This window comes from Haliotis cracherodii, unplaced genomic scaffold (genome assembly GCF_022045235.1).
Source record: "Haliotis cracherodii isolate W230 unplaced genomic scaffold, xgHalCrac1.p SCAF_24, whole genome shotgun sequence".
NCBI lineage: Eukaryota > Metazoa > Mollusca > Gastropoda > Lepetellida > Haliotidae > Haliotis > Haliotis cracherodii.
In genome coordinates this window covers 10,364,092-10,381,036 of record NW_027266280.1, presented here as the reverse complement: position 1 = coordinate 10,381,036, position 16,945 = coordinate 10,364,092, and the positions used below count along the sequence as shown (strand labels likewise).

General features: G+C 45.4%; 3 protein-coding genes across 3 annotated transcripts; all 3 read right to left on the bottom strand.

Annotated features, from left to right (window-relative positions):
- Nucleotides 1-6,064: 6,064 nt before the first annotated feature.
- LOC139472552 (G-protein coupled receptor daf-37-like) lies at nucleotides 6,065-7,249 on the bottom strand. Its single transcript, XM_071255022.1, has one exon. It carries the CDS (start codon nucleotides 7,247-7,249, stop codon nucleotides 6,065-6,067), a length of 1,185 nt encoding a protein of 394 aa, XP_071111123.1.
- Nucleotides 7,250-10,932: 3,683 nt separating this feature from the next.
- LOC139472521 (FMRFamide receptor-like) lies at nucleotides 10,933-12,117 on the bottom strand. The gene has a single exon (XM_071254995.1). It carries the CDS (start codon nucleotides 12,115-12,117, stop codon nucleotides 10,933-10,935), a length of 1,185 nt encoding a protein of 394 aa, XP_071111096.1.
- A 3,685-nt stretch (nucleotides 12,118-15,802) lies between these two features.
- On the bottom strand, nucleotides 15,803-16,945 carry LOC139472499 (FMRFamide receptor-like). Its single transcript, XM_071254978.1, has one exon. The coding sequence runs from the start codon at nucleotides 16,943-16,945 to the stop codon at nucleotides 15,803-15,805; it is 1,143 nt and encodes a 380-aa protein (XP_071111079.1).

The following is a 16,945-nucleotide window of genomic DNA, read 5'->3' as shown; positions in this document are numbered from 1 at the left end:
TGGCTAATGTTACTGCCAACACTGCCTTGTCACATAAAGCATTGCTGAAGCCATTCTGAAAAGTAGGGAATTTTGATGGCACAGTCGTTAGTTGGGGGCCTTGCAAGATTGGAGAAATACATTTTGTTTCTGTAGTTTTTCCATCATTTTCTCAGTATTTGGGTCGGAGGATCTATAAACCCAATTTAAAAAAAGGACTTACCAAGTATGAAATGTATGAAGATTTATACATGTGACAAAGCTCTTTCAAAGACCACATGCACGTTGGAATGTTCCTGTAAGGGATGTCTGCCCACTTACTGGATTCTTAATTTGCCTCCCATGGGTAGTTTGCAAAAGAGTCAAATTAAAACATCAACTTAAATACTAGAGGCTTTTATGGGAACTAATTAGGCAACTTGCCAACTCCCTCTGTTAAACAGACAAAATCATTACTAAATTTCAACATTCTGGTTTCTTCATTGGTTACCTCCGCCTTTCAAGGAATGATTGTGTTGATTTTGGATTGCAAATATTTACATGTTTGACCGAGGGGTCTGTCAGATGTTGAGGCTATTTCTTCACAACAGCCAGGAATAGCTGGAATATTGCTGATGCGGCTTTAAGCTACATGTACTCACTCACTCACTCACTCACTAATTCTTCAGGTGAAATGACAATGATCTCTGATATTTAGCAGTTAGGGTAGCAGTTTGTTCGGAGAAGAACACCAAATCGGAATTCTACATTTACGAGTGTTTGATAGGGCCATTAAGTATCCAGAGTGTGTTGGTTGTTTATGTCGTTCCCAACAGCATGTTTATCTGGGTTCCGTTCCACAGACGATCTTAGCGCTAAGACGATTTTACCCCCATACTTTTATATAAACTTTAGACAATCGTAGCGCTAAGATCGGTGTCCAGAGTGCCGTTGTAAAAAGCGATCTTACGTGACTCCCATACCTTAACATAGACTTACGACAGTCGTAGTGCTAAGGTTATTTTGTACAACGGCGCCCAGGGCCCCGTCCCACAAAGCGATCGTAGCGCTAAGATGATCGTAACACCAATACTTGAACATAGACTTACGATAGACAGCACCAAGATCGCTTTGTTCAACGGCGCCCAGCTAATTATGAACCTTACATCACCAGCTAGCATCTCGTTAAACCCCATTTCACCTCATCACCACATCAGAGTACTGTTTTATGAGATACAGTTTCAGACAGCATGGGTTCCACGATACCGTAGTGCAAACGGCTTCGTTTCCAGCCTCTGTTCATTTCTCTATTTCTGCTTTGAATAAACCCTATTGACCTTTGTTGATGTGATAAAGATGGGATGTTGATAGCGATTATGTTACAAAATGTGGTGTGCTGGGGATTTCTTCAGTCATAAATGGACATATCGGACTGCTCACATTAAAACTATTGCAGAACAATCGTTTGTTTTAATCATCGGAAACGGTATAAATCCTGTATGTATAATTAAATCCCTGGTGTTTCATTTCCTGTGGACACAATTATGTTGCAAATGCCTATCAACAACTCCTAAACAACGATGCTTCACACAGCAGTGAGCGCTCGGGATTCGGAGTTAAATGATACTTGCCGTTTCACGCAACAATTATTGTAGCGATCAAGCTTTTGGCAATTTCTATTACATTTAATCGTGTCCATAAAACGTGTATGACGAATTTGATATTGAAACCTGGGGTGATATTCACCGTAGTTTATCATTATCTGGGTGATAATATGTTTATTTGACACATTGTTTCTTGTCGATTGTCAGTATTGACGTCATCGCCAGACGAGGCACCACCAATCAAATATTGTTTGCGTGAAAAGATAACCATGTTACCACATCCACCTCAGTGGGTGGTACCATTTTCATATTCCATTACAATAAGGGAGGACGTAATAGCACTGGCTGTTGTATTGTGTATTTCATGTTATATAGCTCTAAATGTTCACCTTCACATTCCGTCCGGACATATTTGGGAATAAATGTTTTCCGCTGTTAATGATACCTTCTCATCTTCGTTTCGTTTTTGTTTATTGTTTAACGCCCCCTCGGCCATATTGCAACTACCGTATTTCCCCCCAATAAACACAAAATTCTCCCTATTATTATCCCTGCGATAAAACGCCGGGGGTAAAGAGTGTCTGAAAGTAATATACGCCAGTACGTGTAATCGACAAAATACGGTGTAAGACAGCGACCTGTATATAGTCGAATCTGGACCAGACAATCCAGTGACGGATTCACTAAATTTACAGAGCAACATTTCACGTCATCAACCAATTCTTTGGGCCTAATCGCCCAATCTACTGTCGCCTCATACGACCACCATAGAATGCTGAGGACCACTCTTTCCAACCCGGAACCCCTAATGGGTTTGGACCCGTGAAGATTCCGGGGTAGAATAGGTCTTCAGCAACCCATACTTTTGCCGTAAAAGATGACTATGCTTGTCGTAAAAGGCGACTAGCGGGATCGGGTGGTCTGGCTCGCTGGCTTGGTTGATGCATGTCATCCATCCCAATTGCGTGGATCGATGCTCATGATATCAATCACTGGATTGTCTAGTCCAGACTCGATTATTTACAGACCGCCGTCATATAGCTGGACAACAACCAACCAACCTAATGGGTTTGACGTGTGGAATTTTGATAAAATGTCCAAGCCAACCAGGCCACTCTCTGGAGGTGTAAAGTTTTGTGACTTGCAAACGTTGACATCAAATATTTGATCCAGAATAAAATGCCTGCTGCCGATGTTGTAGTCAAATGGTTAAAGATTTCGTTTGCGGATCCTGCATTTTTTAAAGGGAGGGGTTCAAAATATCAAAATCCTCACTCAGTGGGGAGAGGGAAAATGTCTACAACATACCACATTTGCTTTTCAAGGATCCTCTTGTCACTCTGATATTATGTTGGACATGGTACGACACAAATCGGCTGATGGTTGTCAAATAAACTATATATAACTTCTAATATGTTTTCAAATTGTGTTGCATTTAAGTTTCATTATATACAGAGCGGAAATACTGTTAAAAGTGGCGTTAATCACTCACTCTCTGAACACTCCCCACTTTCCCTTCGAGTGGTAGGGCTCGTAGACTTGATTGATGCTCATCGTGTATCTCAATTGCGTACAGGACCGCCTCCGTGGTCTAGTGGTAGAGCTCCGCCAGGAGAGCAGAAGGTCCGGGATTCGATCCTCGGCCGCGTCATACCAAAAGACGTTTAAATATGGTACTTGTTGTTACCCTGGCGCTCGGCATTAAGGGGCTGAAACAAGGACTGGTCGGCTCGGAGTCAGAAAACTGTCTGAGTGGGGTGTTTATAAGATCCGGGTTAGAATAGCAGGCATTGCTTGACACAATAGGCGACTATGCTCGGGATCGGGTGGTCTGGCTCGCCGACTTGGTTGATGTATGTCATGGCATCCCAATTGCGTGGATCGATGCTCATGACATCGATTATTTAAAGGACCGCCGTCATATAGCTGGGATATTACTGAGTACGGCTTTAAACAACACACAAATGTTCATGTTATACTGCGGCATGGTATCTCAGTGTGCTAGGACTATAAAATCGGCATTAGTCCGGACACACACACACACACACACACACACACACGTGCATGCATGTCGCTATATAAATGCAATAATCTTGGACGCGACGTTGAGCTCCATTTCACCTCACCTCACCTCGCCTCGCCTCACCTCACCTCACCTCGCCCCACCCAATTGCGTAGATCGATTCCCATGTCACTGGATTGTCTGGTCCAGACTCGATTTTCTACAGACCGCCGTCATATAGCTGGGATATTGCCTGCGTGCGGCGTTAAACAACACTCACTCACTTTATAGTTCCCGGGTTCCCCTGATTATGATCCTTGGTCTTTAAATGCCGTGCACGGGTCAGCAGTGTACAGGTACGTGTATGTCATGGCGGCATGATCCGGGTTACCAGGGAAACGAGTGACTGAAGGCAAGCACTGCAGCTTACCTGATCCCAATTTTAGTCGACTCTTACAACAAACAGCATGGAATGATGGGGACCTATTCTGTTTGACCGTGCTGCACGTGCTTTATGTGCGATTTGATCGTTGAAGCCAGCGCATTCACAATACAATAGATGCATGATCTTAACATTTGCCATGCAGAAAGTAGGTCAGTAGGTTACTGTTAATTTGTTACAGATAATCTTAAGTTGAAAAAAATAATGACGTCATGGCTGTATTTTAATGTTACGTTGATTTAATCGTGTTTGTATTTTCTCTAACAGAATGGAAAATATTAATTGTGTTTTTGTTTTGTATTTCGTGATGTCTTCCGACTCTGCATTTTGTGTGTTCAAGGAAGGACAGTTAGTTTTGGATGGGGTTAAGCTAGGTTATTGGGCTAAAGCTGTCAGTTATTAATGAAATCCCGAGGGTATTCCAGGTGCCGACTTAGTGTATCGGGTGGTCAGGTTCGGTGACTTGGTTGTTGTGTCGTTGGTCACAATATTATGTCTGGATTGTCTGAATTACAGGCCGCTGTCATCTAACGCACGCACGCACGCACGCATACATTGAAAGTACCCAAGTTGAGAAATACCAAAACAGAATAGACTTGAGTTGATAAACAGAGCCCAAAAGTCAGACGTCTCCTTAAGGTCAAAGGGTTGCCCAGGAACCCATGATCGTGGGTTCGAATCCCTGTTCGCCCCTATTATGTTTCTAGGTTTGTCAGCACCATACCCGATTCACCAAAGTGGTAAACGTCTAAGACTTGCGTCACTTCAGGTTTTTTCCCCGCGCCCCTTGTTATAGTATTAAAAAAATAGGAAGTAGCGATACTGGCATTTGCTATTCTATTTTATTGCGCTGAAAGGTTTGACCTGAGTTAGAAGAGAGAAACAGACAAAGTCACAGTGAAAGTGTGTAATATAGCTGGATGTGTACTCCTTGTATGTTGGACAATTATGAATGACGTCTAGTCCAACGTGATTATACAATTGTACATCGACTGACTGTACCATCTTATCTCAAGTCTTTGCTACATCAGAACAAGGACCATCTGGAGAAGGTCCCCTGTAAGACATCTTTGGATGAACGGAGTTTCAGGTGTGTAGTTGCTACTCTGTGGAACTTGCTGCCAGAAACAATCAAAGCCTCACCACGTCAAACTGCTTTCCCTCCGTGGTCTAATGGTAGAGCGTCCGCCCGGAGAGCGGAAGGTCCGGGGTTCGATCCCCGGCCGCGTCATACTAAAAGACGTTAAAAGATGGTACTTGTTGTTACCCTGTCTGGCGCTCGGCATTAAGGGGCTAAAACAAGGACTGGTCGGCTCGGAGTCAGTATACTGTGTCTGAGTGGGGTATTCATGTTAAACTGCGGCATGGTATCTCAGTGTGCTAGCACTATAAATCGGCATCAGTCCGGACTAGTTCAAGCAGCCACACACACACATATACACGAGCATGCACGTCGCTATATAAGTGCAATAATCTTGGACGCGACGTTAAACCCCATTTCACCTCACCACCAAACATCGGGGCAATAAAGTGACTGATATTGAGTTGGGTTTTAACGCAGCTTTTAACAGTACACATGTATTCCATTTATTTCACTGGCGTGTCAGCTCAATGTGGGAGCAAAGCTAGACATGATGCCTGCCTCAGATGTTTACCCCTTTCTCGCGAGCATGGGTTTGGAGCTGACAAACCAAGAAAAATAATCAGGGCGAACCCACGATCACAGGTGTCTGGCGTGACCAAGGGACGCAAGTCTGTACAGATAACTGCGGCGTCTTTTATAGACAACAGGACATCCCGTTCCCCTTTCGATGGAATAGAAATTGGTTAGATGTTTGATGACAGTGTGAAGATCAATCCCGCATCTGTATACCATCTCCCTGTTAGTACCTGTTTTTCATTGACGGTCGCTGATCCTAGTGTATCTTACACAAAGAGACACCTCTGGTCGCCTTCACACGTTTGTTTTATTGCTAAGCATAGATTAAAGCCACATCAACTCACTCAATGGAATAAACCTGTTGCAGTGTCCGAGTCTTCATGAGGCAATATTAGGCATCAATTTGACAGCACGTCCCGACGATCCATCTTAGTCATGCTTACCATTTTGGAATGGGCCTGTGACGTACTACGAGTGTTGTTGGAGTTACTTGACGAAGAACGCGACTTCCTCAACGGCATCCGGCAAAACATCTGCAGGAATATATCCCTGAACTTCGTCCCGACGGCACAATAGAGGACGAAATTTGAGGCGGAGTTTACGATCACCATGGTGTCCGCGAGGGCAAGGAAGTTGTTGCAGAAGACGGAACACTCGCTGTATTGGTTGAGGCCGCGAATCATTATGAGGGACGTGACGGAAAACAACTCGCAGAAGAAGAACAAAGTGGTCACAGCCAAAACCATGGCAGTGAGACGCTGTCCTTTCCGCGCCCTAGCACCAACTCGGCTGACCTCGAAGCTCTTGCTCTTCTTTAGAGCCATTATAAGCAAGACATTGAGGACAACAAGGATTGAGACTGGGACAAAAAACTCAAGTGTGAAATTTATCCATACCATAAACACTTCGTTATAGAATAACCCACTGCCAAAGTCGGTTCTGTTGAAGATGAGTTTTGTTGAATTGGTGTCGGCCTGGTATTGTTCATAAGACGTGTAAGCTAGATACTTGGGTGTGTGATACACGACGCTCCATACCAAGATGACCGCACTAGCTTTCCATGCAGCCGATCTGCTGCACAACCGCGACGCCAGGAACGGCTTGACGACGGCGATGTAGCGTTCTACAGTGATGAGGACGGTCATGTACGTTGTTCCTGTCTGGGCGATGAACGGGACGTGGAAAAAGATGACGTAACCTGGTGTCAGCCAGTCGATGTACGAGGCCGAGATTACCTTGCCGGTAGCCAGAGTGGCGAGAGTCTCCAGGACCAACTCCGACCCTAGCAACAGGGAGTCGCACACGGCCAGCAGGATCAGCAACAGTGGAGCAGACGACTTTTGTTTGTATCGAGACAGGACTACAATTGACATTGCATTTGCTACAAGACCAAATAAGGCAATCGTCGTTCCGCCAATGCCGTATATCGCAACTCTGCCTGTCCAGATTTCGTCTCGAATTATCGTTTTGCCCAAATCTGTGTTATTCTCTTCTGTTTGGGGCGAGATGTCGAGGATACGTCCTGTCACGTTTCCGAGCATGTCCGATAAAAACGAGCGCATGCTCCAGCTCTCTCCATACATTCCGTCGTTTACCGGCGTCACATTCGTCGACGTCGGACCAGAAGCAGGTCGTAAACGAAGCTGTTGGCGCGTTGAAGTCACGCGTCTGTACTGGCGCAATATTCAGATGGTCCGACACTATGACGTCACTTCCTGAATCTGCAACACATTGGAACCAATAAGTAATCTTGGAGGTTGGTATGTTTAGCCTCAGAATGACCCTACGTCTTGTGTGCATGTGCTTACAGAGCCCGAAGTGATGCAGGTCTTAGACGTTTACCACTTCGGTGAAACCCACAAGCACGGGTATGGTGCTGACAAACCTAGAAATCGGGGCGAACCGGGATTCGAACCCACAATCACAGGTTTTTGGCGTGACCAAGGGACGCAACTCTGCACAGCGAATCGCGGCGCCTAAGACGATGCCCCCTCACAAGTCATGACGTGTAAAAGATACAGTGTCAGCATGTGCAAGTCACCTATATCACTTTAGTGAAACTTAGGACCAAGGATCATAATCAGGGTGAATACGGCAATCAAACCTATATCCAGCTGATCCAGTTTATGTTGTTTGACTAATGCCGGTTTTATAGTGCTAGCCCATTGCGGCAGTTTGCGTGAGTGAGTGAGTATGGTTTTACGCCGCTTTTTGCAATATTCCAGCAATATCATGGCGGGGGACACCAGAAATGGGCTTCACACATTGTACCCGTGTGGGGAATTGAACCTAGGTCTTCGACCTGACGACCAAACGCTTTAACCACTAGGCTACCCCACCGCCACCTCGCCCATTGAGATCATTCGACAGTGTAACATGGATAGCTCACTGATGCTTAGCGACTGGCAGAGTAACAATAAGTACCATCTTTTAACGTCTTTGGGTGTGACGCGAACGGGGATCGAACAACTGATATTACGCTCCCCAGGCAAACACTCTATCCACAAGACCACGGAGACGGTCCAGTGAATGAGTGAGATTTTAGCATTTTTCCAGTTATATCATGACGTCATGACGGTCTGACACTATTAATGGATACCACACGTGCCAAGGTTAAGAGGGTGGAGGGACAGACCAATTTTCAGACATACGGAGAATATCAAAATGTCGAACGGACGGCCCCTGAAAGTTAAAAGTAGCATTTAGTTTATTAGACATCTGGATCCAGCTGACACGGACCATATTGCTGTGTGTTTGCATGTGGGATTCAAGGTTAAAGAACAAGTGAAAGTGACAAGCTATCGTTACGAAATAGTCATTGTTTCCTGCTCAGAAACCAGAAATAAACATAATATTGTACGATTTATCATTTGTCAATCGTTAAACGATTTAGTTAAGCGGTTTGTGGGACTTGAACTTCTCCCTTCAACATCGCAATAGGAAAGGAACCACTGTACATATCTGCAATTCCAAAAGAGGACCCACTTCAAAATATTGGCTCCCACAAGCGAGTAAAAGCCTTATCGTTAAATAAACATGACCGCGGAAGGAGACGAGGTTTTGTGCTGATGAAGCGGTAAATAACTGTATCGTGAGTGTAATGAGGCCTAATATCTGTAATTGATTTGGTCAGTGTCATTGTATATAAGGGTACACTACATCAATCGTTGTCCCAACGTTTACGTGGAATTTGGCTAAGGTGTGCCCACAGAAGTTGACCCGTTCTCACACCAGAGCCTCATTCCAACGTCCATTAAAAGACGATCTTAACTTGCGATAGTCGCAGCGTTAGATCACTGTGTACTTGTGGAACGGTACCCAAAACGAATATAGGATTCGAACTCACGAACATAGGATCGCGGTATGCCTTAGGGACGCAACTCTGCACAGCGAATTGGGTCACCTTTGACTTTTTAGCAGTGAGCGAGTATGGTTTTACACCGCTTTTAGCAACATTCAAGCAATATCACTGCCGGGACATTGCCTTCTCACATTGTACCCATGTGGGGAATCGAAGCCGAGTCTTTGGCGTGACGAGCGAATGCTCTAACCACGAGGTTACCCCACAGCTCCGATATTTTCATAAAATGATGAAAAATGTTTAAGATTTCCACTAAGGTCTCTCTGTAAGGCAAGATGATGAAAAGGTACCTACCGCAGCTCTGCTGTATCCGTCGTGGCACGTGGTGTCTCCCTGGAATATATGATGGTGGACAGAGATGGCGCTCAGCTTATATCACCAGATCGGCTTCACGAATACCGCAGACTCTGATTTACAGATGGCATTGACAGCCCATCATATTGTAATCGAGGCCACTTATCCGTCGTGTCAGCCAATCAAATGGAGGTTGCTAATGTTTGCACAAGTTCTTGAAGTCGTCTGCTGCCGAGCAAATGGAAGGGAGCAAACGATTGGATCCGGCACGTGCAGCGCACGTGAAATAGTGCTCTGTGTTTGTTTTGGCCTGTTATAGTTCCAACGATGACAGTCAGTGTATTTTGTAAATAATCAGGTGTGGTTGATTGAGTTCTTTGGCTCTCGCTAATAGCCTTATGAGTAACGACTTTTAGATAAACTTGCTCAACAGAAGACGCGCGGTTAAAGAGGTAGTCGGTCTCAGACGTAACGTTAATATACTGAGGAGCAAAAGAAACTATGCCTCTTTGTTGATTCTATCCTTTGTTTGATTTTCTGTTTCAAATAACTTAAGTTAGCGATATGATATTCAGAAATGTGCATGCTTAGAATTAATGCATGAGCTTAATATTTGCATTGCAGAATGCAGGTCAGTAAGCTGCCAATTCGTTACAGATAATCTAAGTTGAGGTGAGGTGAAATTGGGTTTAACGTCGCGTCCAAGATTATTTCACTTATATAGCGACGTGCATGCACGTGTGTGTGTGTGTGTGTGTGGCTGCTTGTACTAGTCCGGACTGATGCCGATTTATAGTGCTAGCTCACTGAGATACCATGCAGCAGTTTAACATGAATACCCCACTCAGACACAGTATACTGACTCCGAGCCAACCAGTTTTAGCCCCTTAATGCCGAGCGCCAGACAGGGTAACAGGGTACCATCTTTTAACGTCTTTTGGTATGACGCGGCCGGGGATCGAACCCCGAACCTTCCGCTCTCCGGGCGGACGCTCTACCACTAGACCACGGAGGCGGTCTAATCTAAGTTGAAACAATCGTGACGTCATGGTTGTTTTACAATGTCAGATCTAATTGTTTATGTATTTTCTCTGATAGAATGGAAAGTATTAATGGTGTTTATGTTTGTATTTCGTGATGTCTTTCGACTCTGCATAGAGTGTGTTTCAGGAAGGGCAGCAAATTGTGGATCGGTTTAAGCAAGGCTTTGGGGCTAAATTTTTGTCTTATTATTGAGATCCTGAGGGGATTCCTGGTTAAAATATGGCGACTTAATGGACCAGGTGGTCAGGTTCGATCATGGCGTGTCATCGTACCCCGACACTGTAGATCATGTTCACAATATCAATCCCTGGATTGTCTGGTCCAGATTCGCTGCCATATAGCTGGAATATCGCTGTATATGGAAAATAGCGCACACACATAAAACATACCAAAATACACCATGTCACTGCTGGTATCTGTTTTTCATTGACGGTCACGCATCCAAATATCTTACACAAAAACAGACACTGTCAAGTCGCTTTTCGTCGCCTTGTTTTATTGCTAAGCTCAGGTCAAAGCCACTGAACATGTTGCAGTGTCCAAGTCATCATGAAGCCACATGAGGTATTAATTTGACAGCACGTCCCGACGATCCATCTTCGTTATGCTCACCATTTTGGAATGACCCTGTGACGTACTACGAGTGTTGTTGGAGTTACTTGACGAAGAACGCGACTTCCTCAACGGCATCCGGCAAAACATCTGCAGGAATATATCCCTGAACTTCTTCCCGACGGCACAATAGAGGACGAAATTTGAGGCGGAGTTTACGATCACCATGGTGTCCGCGAGGGCGATGAAATTGTTGCAGAAGACGGAACATTCGCTGAAGTGGTTGAGGCCGCGAATCATTATGAGGGACGTGACGGAAAACAACTCGCAGAAGAAAAACAAAGTGGTCACAGCCAAAACCATGGCAGTGAGACGCTGTCCTTTCCGCGCCCTAGCACCAACTCGGCTGACCTCGAAGCTCTTGCTCTTCTTTAGAGCCCTTATAAGCAAGACATTGAGGACAACAAGGATTGAGACTGGGACAAAAAACTCAAGTGTGAAATTTATCCATACCATAAACACTTCGTTATAGAAAAACCCATTGCCGAAGTCGGTTCTGTTGAAGATGAGTTTTGTGGAATTGGTATCGGCCTGGTATTGTTCATAAGACGTGTAAGCTAGATACTTGGGTGTGTGATACACGACGCTCCATACCAAGATGACCGCACTAGCTTTCCATGCAGCCGATCTGCTGCACAACCGCGACGCCAGGAACGGCTTGACGACGGCGATGTAGCGTTCTACAGTGATGAGGACGGTCATGTACGTTGTCCCTGTCTGGGCGATGAACGGGACGTGGAAAAAGATGACGTAACCTGGTGTCAGCCAGTCGATGTACGAGGCCGAGATTACCTTGCCGGTAGCCAGAGTGGCGAGAGTCTCCAGGACCAACTCCGACCCTAGCAACAGGGAGTCGCACACGGCCAGCAGGATCAGCAACAGTGGAGCAGACGACTTTTGTTTGTATCGAGACAGGACTACAATTGACATTGCATTTGCTACAAGACCAAATAAGGCAATCGTCGTTCCGCCAATGCCGTATATCGCAACTCTGCCTGTCCAGATTTCGTCTCGTATTATCGTTTTGCCCAAATCTGTGTCATTCTCTTCTGTTTGGGGCGAGATGTCGAGGATACGTCCTGTCACGTTTCCGAGCATGTCCGATAAAAACGAGCGCATGCTCCAGCTCTCTCCATACATTCCGTCGTTTACCGGCGTCACATTCGTCGACGTCGGACCAGAAGCAGGTCGTAAACGAAGCTGTTGGCGCGTTGAAGTCACGCATCTGTACTGGCGCAATATTCAGATGGTCCGACACTATGACGTCACTTCCTGAATCTGCAACACATTGGAACCAATAAGTAATCTTGGAGGTTGGTATGTTTAGCCTCAGAATGACCCTACGTCTTGTGTGCATGTGCTTACAGAGCCCGAAGTGATGCAGGTCTTAGACGTTTACCACTTCGGTGAAACCCACAAGCACGGGTATGGTGCTGACAAACCTAGAAATCGGGGCGAACCGGGATTCGAACCCACAATCACAGGTTTTTGGCGTGACCAAGGGACGCAACTCTGCACAGCGAATCGCGGCGCCTAAGACGACTGGGCCACCCGTGCCCCCTCACAAGTCATGACGTGTAAAAGATACAGTGTCAGCATGTGCAAGTCACCTATATCACTTTAGTGAAACTTAGGACCAAGGATCATAATCAGGGTGAATACGGCAATCAAACCTATATCCAGTTGATCCAGTTTATGTTGTTTGACTAATGCCGGTTTTATAGTGCTAGCCCATTGCGGCAGTTTGCGTGAGTGAGTGAGTATGGTTTTACGCCGCTTTTTGCAATATTCCAGCAATATCATGGCGGGGGACACCAGAAATGGGCTTCACACATTGTACCCGTGTGGGGAATTGAACCTAGGTCTTCGACCTGACGACCAAACGCTTTAACCACTAGGCTACCCCACCGCCACCTCGCCCATTGAGATCATTCGACAGTGTAACATGGATAGCTCACTGATGCTTAGCGACTGGCAGAGTAACAATAAGTACCATCTTTTAACGTCTTTGGGTGTGACGCGAACGGGGATCGAACAACTGATATTACGCTCCCCAGGCAAACACTCTATCCACAAGACCACGGAGACGGTCCAGTGAATGAGTGAGATTTTAGCATTTTTCCAGTTATATCATGACGTCATGACGGTCTGACACTATTAATGGATACCACACGTGCCAAGGTTAAGAGGGTGGAGGGACAGACCAATTTTCAGACATACGGAGAATATCAAAATGTCGAACGGACGGCCCCTGAAAGTTAAAAGTAGCATTTAGTTTATTAGACATCTGGATCCAGCTGACACGGACCATATTGCTGTGTGTTTGCATGTGGGATTCAAGGTTAAAGAACAAGTGAAAGTGACAAGCTATCGTTACGAAATAGTCATTGTTTCCTGCTCAGAAACCAGAAATAAACATAATATTGTACGATTTATCATTTGTCAATCGTTAAACGATTTAGTTAAGCGGTTTGTGGGACTTGAACTTCTCCCTTCAACATCGCAATAGGAAAGGAACCACTGTACATATCTGCAATTCCAAAAGAGGACCCACTTCAAAATATTGGCGAGTAAAAGCCTTATCGTTAAATAAACATGACCGCGGAAGGAGACGAGGTTTTGTGCTGATGAAGCGGTAAATAACTGTATCGTGAGTGTAATGAGGCCTAATATCTGTAATTGATTTGGTCAGTGTCATTGTATATAAGGGTACACTACATCAATCGTTGTCCCAACGTTTACGTGGAATTTGGCTAAGGTGTGCCCACAGAAGTTGACCCGTTCTCACACCAGAGCCTCATTCCAACGTCCATTAAAAGACGATCTTAACTTGCGATAGTCGCAGCGTTAGATCACTGTGTACTTGTGGAACGGTACCCAAAACGAATATAGGATTCGAACTCACGAACATAGGATCGCGGTATGCCTTAGGGACGCAACTCTGCACAGCGAATTGGGTCACCTTTGACTTTTTAGCAGTGAGCGAGTATGGTTTTACACCGCTTTTAGCAACATTCAAGCAATATCACTGCCGGGACATTGCCTTCTCACATTGTACCCATGTGGGGAATCGAAGCCGAGTCTTTGGCGTGACGAGCGAATGCTCTAACCACGAGGTTACCCCACAGCTCCGATATTTTCATAAAATGATGAAAAATGTTTAAGATTTCCACTAAGGTCTCTCTGTAAGGCAAGATGATGAAACGGTACCTACCGCAGCTCTGCTGTATCCGTCGTGGCACGTGGTGTCTCCCTGGAATATATGATGGTGGACAGAGATGGCGCTCAGCTTATATCACCAGATCGGCTTCACGAATACCGCAGACTCTGATTTACAGATGGCATTGACAGCCCATCATATTGTAATCGAGGCCACTTATCCGTCGTGTCAGCCAATCAAATGGAGGTTGCTAATGTTTGCACAAGTTCTTGAAGTCGTCTGCTGCCGAGCAAATGGAAGGGAGCAAACGATTGGATCCGGCACGTGCAGCGCACGTGAAATAGTGCTCTGTGTTTGTTTTGGCCTGTTATAGTTCCAACGATGACAGTCAGTGTATTTTGTAAATAATCAGGTGTGGTTGATTGAGTTCTTTGGCTCTCGCTAATAGCCTTATGAGTAACGACTTTTAGATAAACTTGCTCAACAGAAGACGCGCGGTTAAAGAGGTAGTCGGTCTCAGACGTAACGTTAATATACTGAGGAGCAAAAGAAACTATGCCTCTTTGTTGATTCTATCCTTTGTTTGATTTTCTGTTTCAAATAACTTAAGTTAGCGATATGATATTCAGAAATGTGCATGCTTAGAATTAATGCATGAGCTTAATATTTGCATTGCAGAATGCAGGTCAGTAAGCTGCCAATTCGTTACAGATAATCTAAGTTGAGGTGAGGTGAAATTGGGATTAACGTCGCGTCCAAGATTATTTCACTTATATAGCGACGTGCATGCACGTGTGTGTGTGTGTGTGTGTGGCTGCTTGTACTAGTCCGGACTGATGCCGATTTATAGTGCTAGCTCACTGAGATACCATGCAGCAGTTTAACATGAATACCCCACTCAGACACAGTATACTGACTCCGAGCCAACCAGTTTTAGCCCCTTAATGCCGAGCGCCAGACAGGGTAACAGGGTACCATCTTTTAACGTCTTTTGGTATGACGCGGCCGGGGATCGAACCCCGAACCTTCCGCTCTCCGGGCGGACGCTCTACCACTAGACCACGGAGGCGGTCTAATCTAAGTTGAAACAATCGTGACGTCATGGTTGTTTTACAATGTCAGATCTAATTGTTTATGTATTTTCTCTGATAGAATGGAAAGTATTAATGGTGTTTATGTTTGTATTTCGTGATGTCTTTCGACTCTGCATAGAGTGTGTTTCAGGAAGGGCAGCAAATTGTGGATCGGTTTAAGCAAGGCTTTGGGGCTAAATTTTTGTCTTATTATTGAGATCCTGAGGGGATTCCTGGTTAAAATATGGCGACTTAATGGACCAGGTGGTCAGGTTCGATCATGGCGTGTCATCGTACCCCGACACTGTAGATCATGTTCACAATATCAATCCCTGGATTGTCTGGTCCAGATTCGCTGCCATATAGCTGGAATATCGCTGTATATGGAAAATAGCGCACACACATAAAACATACCAAAATACACCATGTCACTGCTGGTATCTGTTTTTCATTGACGGTCACGCATCCAAATATCTTACACAAAAACAGACACTGTCAAGTCGCTTTTCGTCGCCTTGTTTTATTGCTAAGCTCAGGTCAAAGCCACTGAACATGTTGCAGTGTCCAAGTCATCATGAAGCCACATGAGGTATTAATTTGACAGCACGTCCCGACGATCCATCTTCGTTATGCTCACCATTTTGGAATGACCCTGTGACGTAATACGAGTGTTGTTGGAGTTACTTGACGAAGAACGCGACGTCCTCAACGGCATCCGGCAAAACATCTGCAGGAATATATCCCTGAACTTCTTCCCGACGGCACAATAGAGGACGAAATTTGAGGCGGAGTTTACGATCACCATGGTGTCCGCGAGGGCGATGAAATTGTTGCAGAAGACGGAACATTCGCTGAAGTGGTTGAGGCCGCGAATCATTATGAGGGACGTGACGGAAAACAACTCGCAGAAGAAGAACAAAGTGGTCACAGCCAAAACCATGGCAGTGAGACGCTGTCCTTTCCGCGCCCTAGCACCAACTCGGCTGACCTCGAAGCTCTTGCTCTTCTTTAGAGCCATTATAAGCAAGACATTGAGGACAACAAGGATTGAGACTGGGACAAAAAACTCAAGTGTGAAATTTATCCATACCATAAACACTTCGTTATAGAAAAACCCATTGCCAAAGTCGGTTCTGTTGAAGATGAGTTTTGTTGAATTGGTGTCGGCCTGGTATTGTTCATAAGACGTGTAAGCTAGATACTTGGGTGTGTGATACACGACGCTCCATACCAAGATGACCGCACTAGCTTTCCATGCAGCCGACCTGCTGCACAACCGCGACGCCAGGAACGGCTTGACGACGGCGATGTAGCGTTCTACAGTGATGAGGACGGTCATGTACGTTGTCCCTGTCTGGGCGATGAACGGGACGTGGAAAAAGATGACGTAACCTGGTGTCAGCCAGTCGATGTACGAGGCCGAGATTACCTTGCCGCTAGCCAGAGTGGCGAGTGTCTCCAGGACCAACTCCGACCCTAGCAACAGGGAGTCGCACACGGCCAGCAGGATCAGCAACAGTGGAGCAGACGACTTTTGTTTGTATCGAGACAGGACTACAATTGACATTGCATTTGCTACAAGACCAAATAAGGCAATCGTCGTTCCGCCAATGCCGTATATCGCAACTCTGCCTGTCCAGATTTCGTCTCGTATTGCTGTATTGCCCAAATCTGTGTCATTCTGTTCTGTCTGGGACGAGATGTCAAGGATACGCCCTGTCACGTTTCTGAGCAT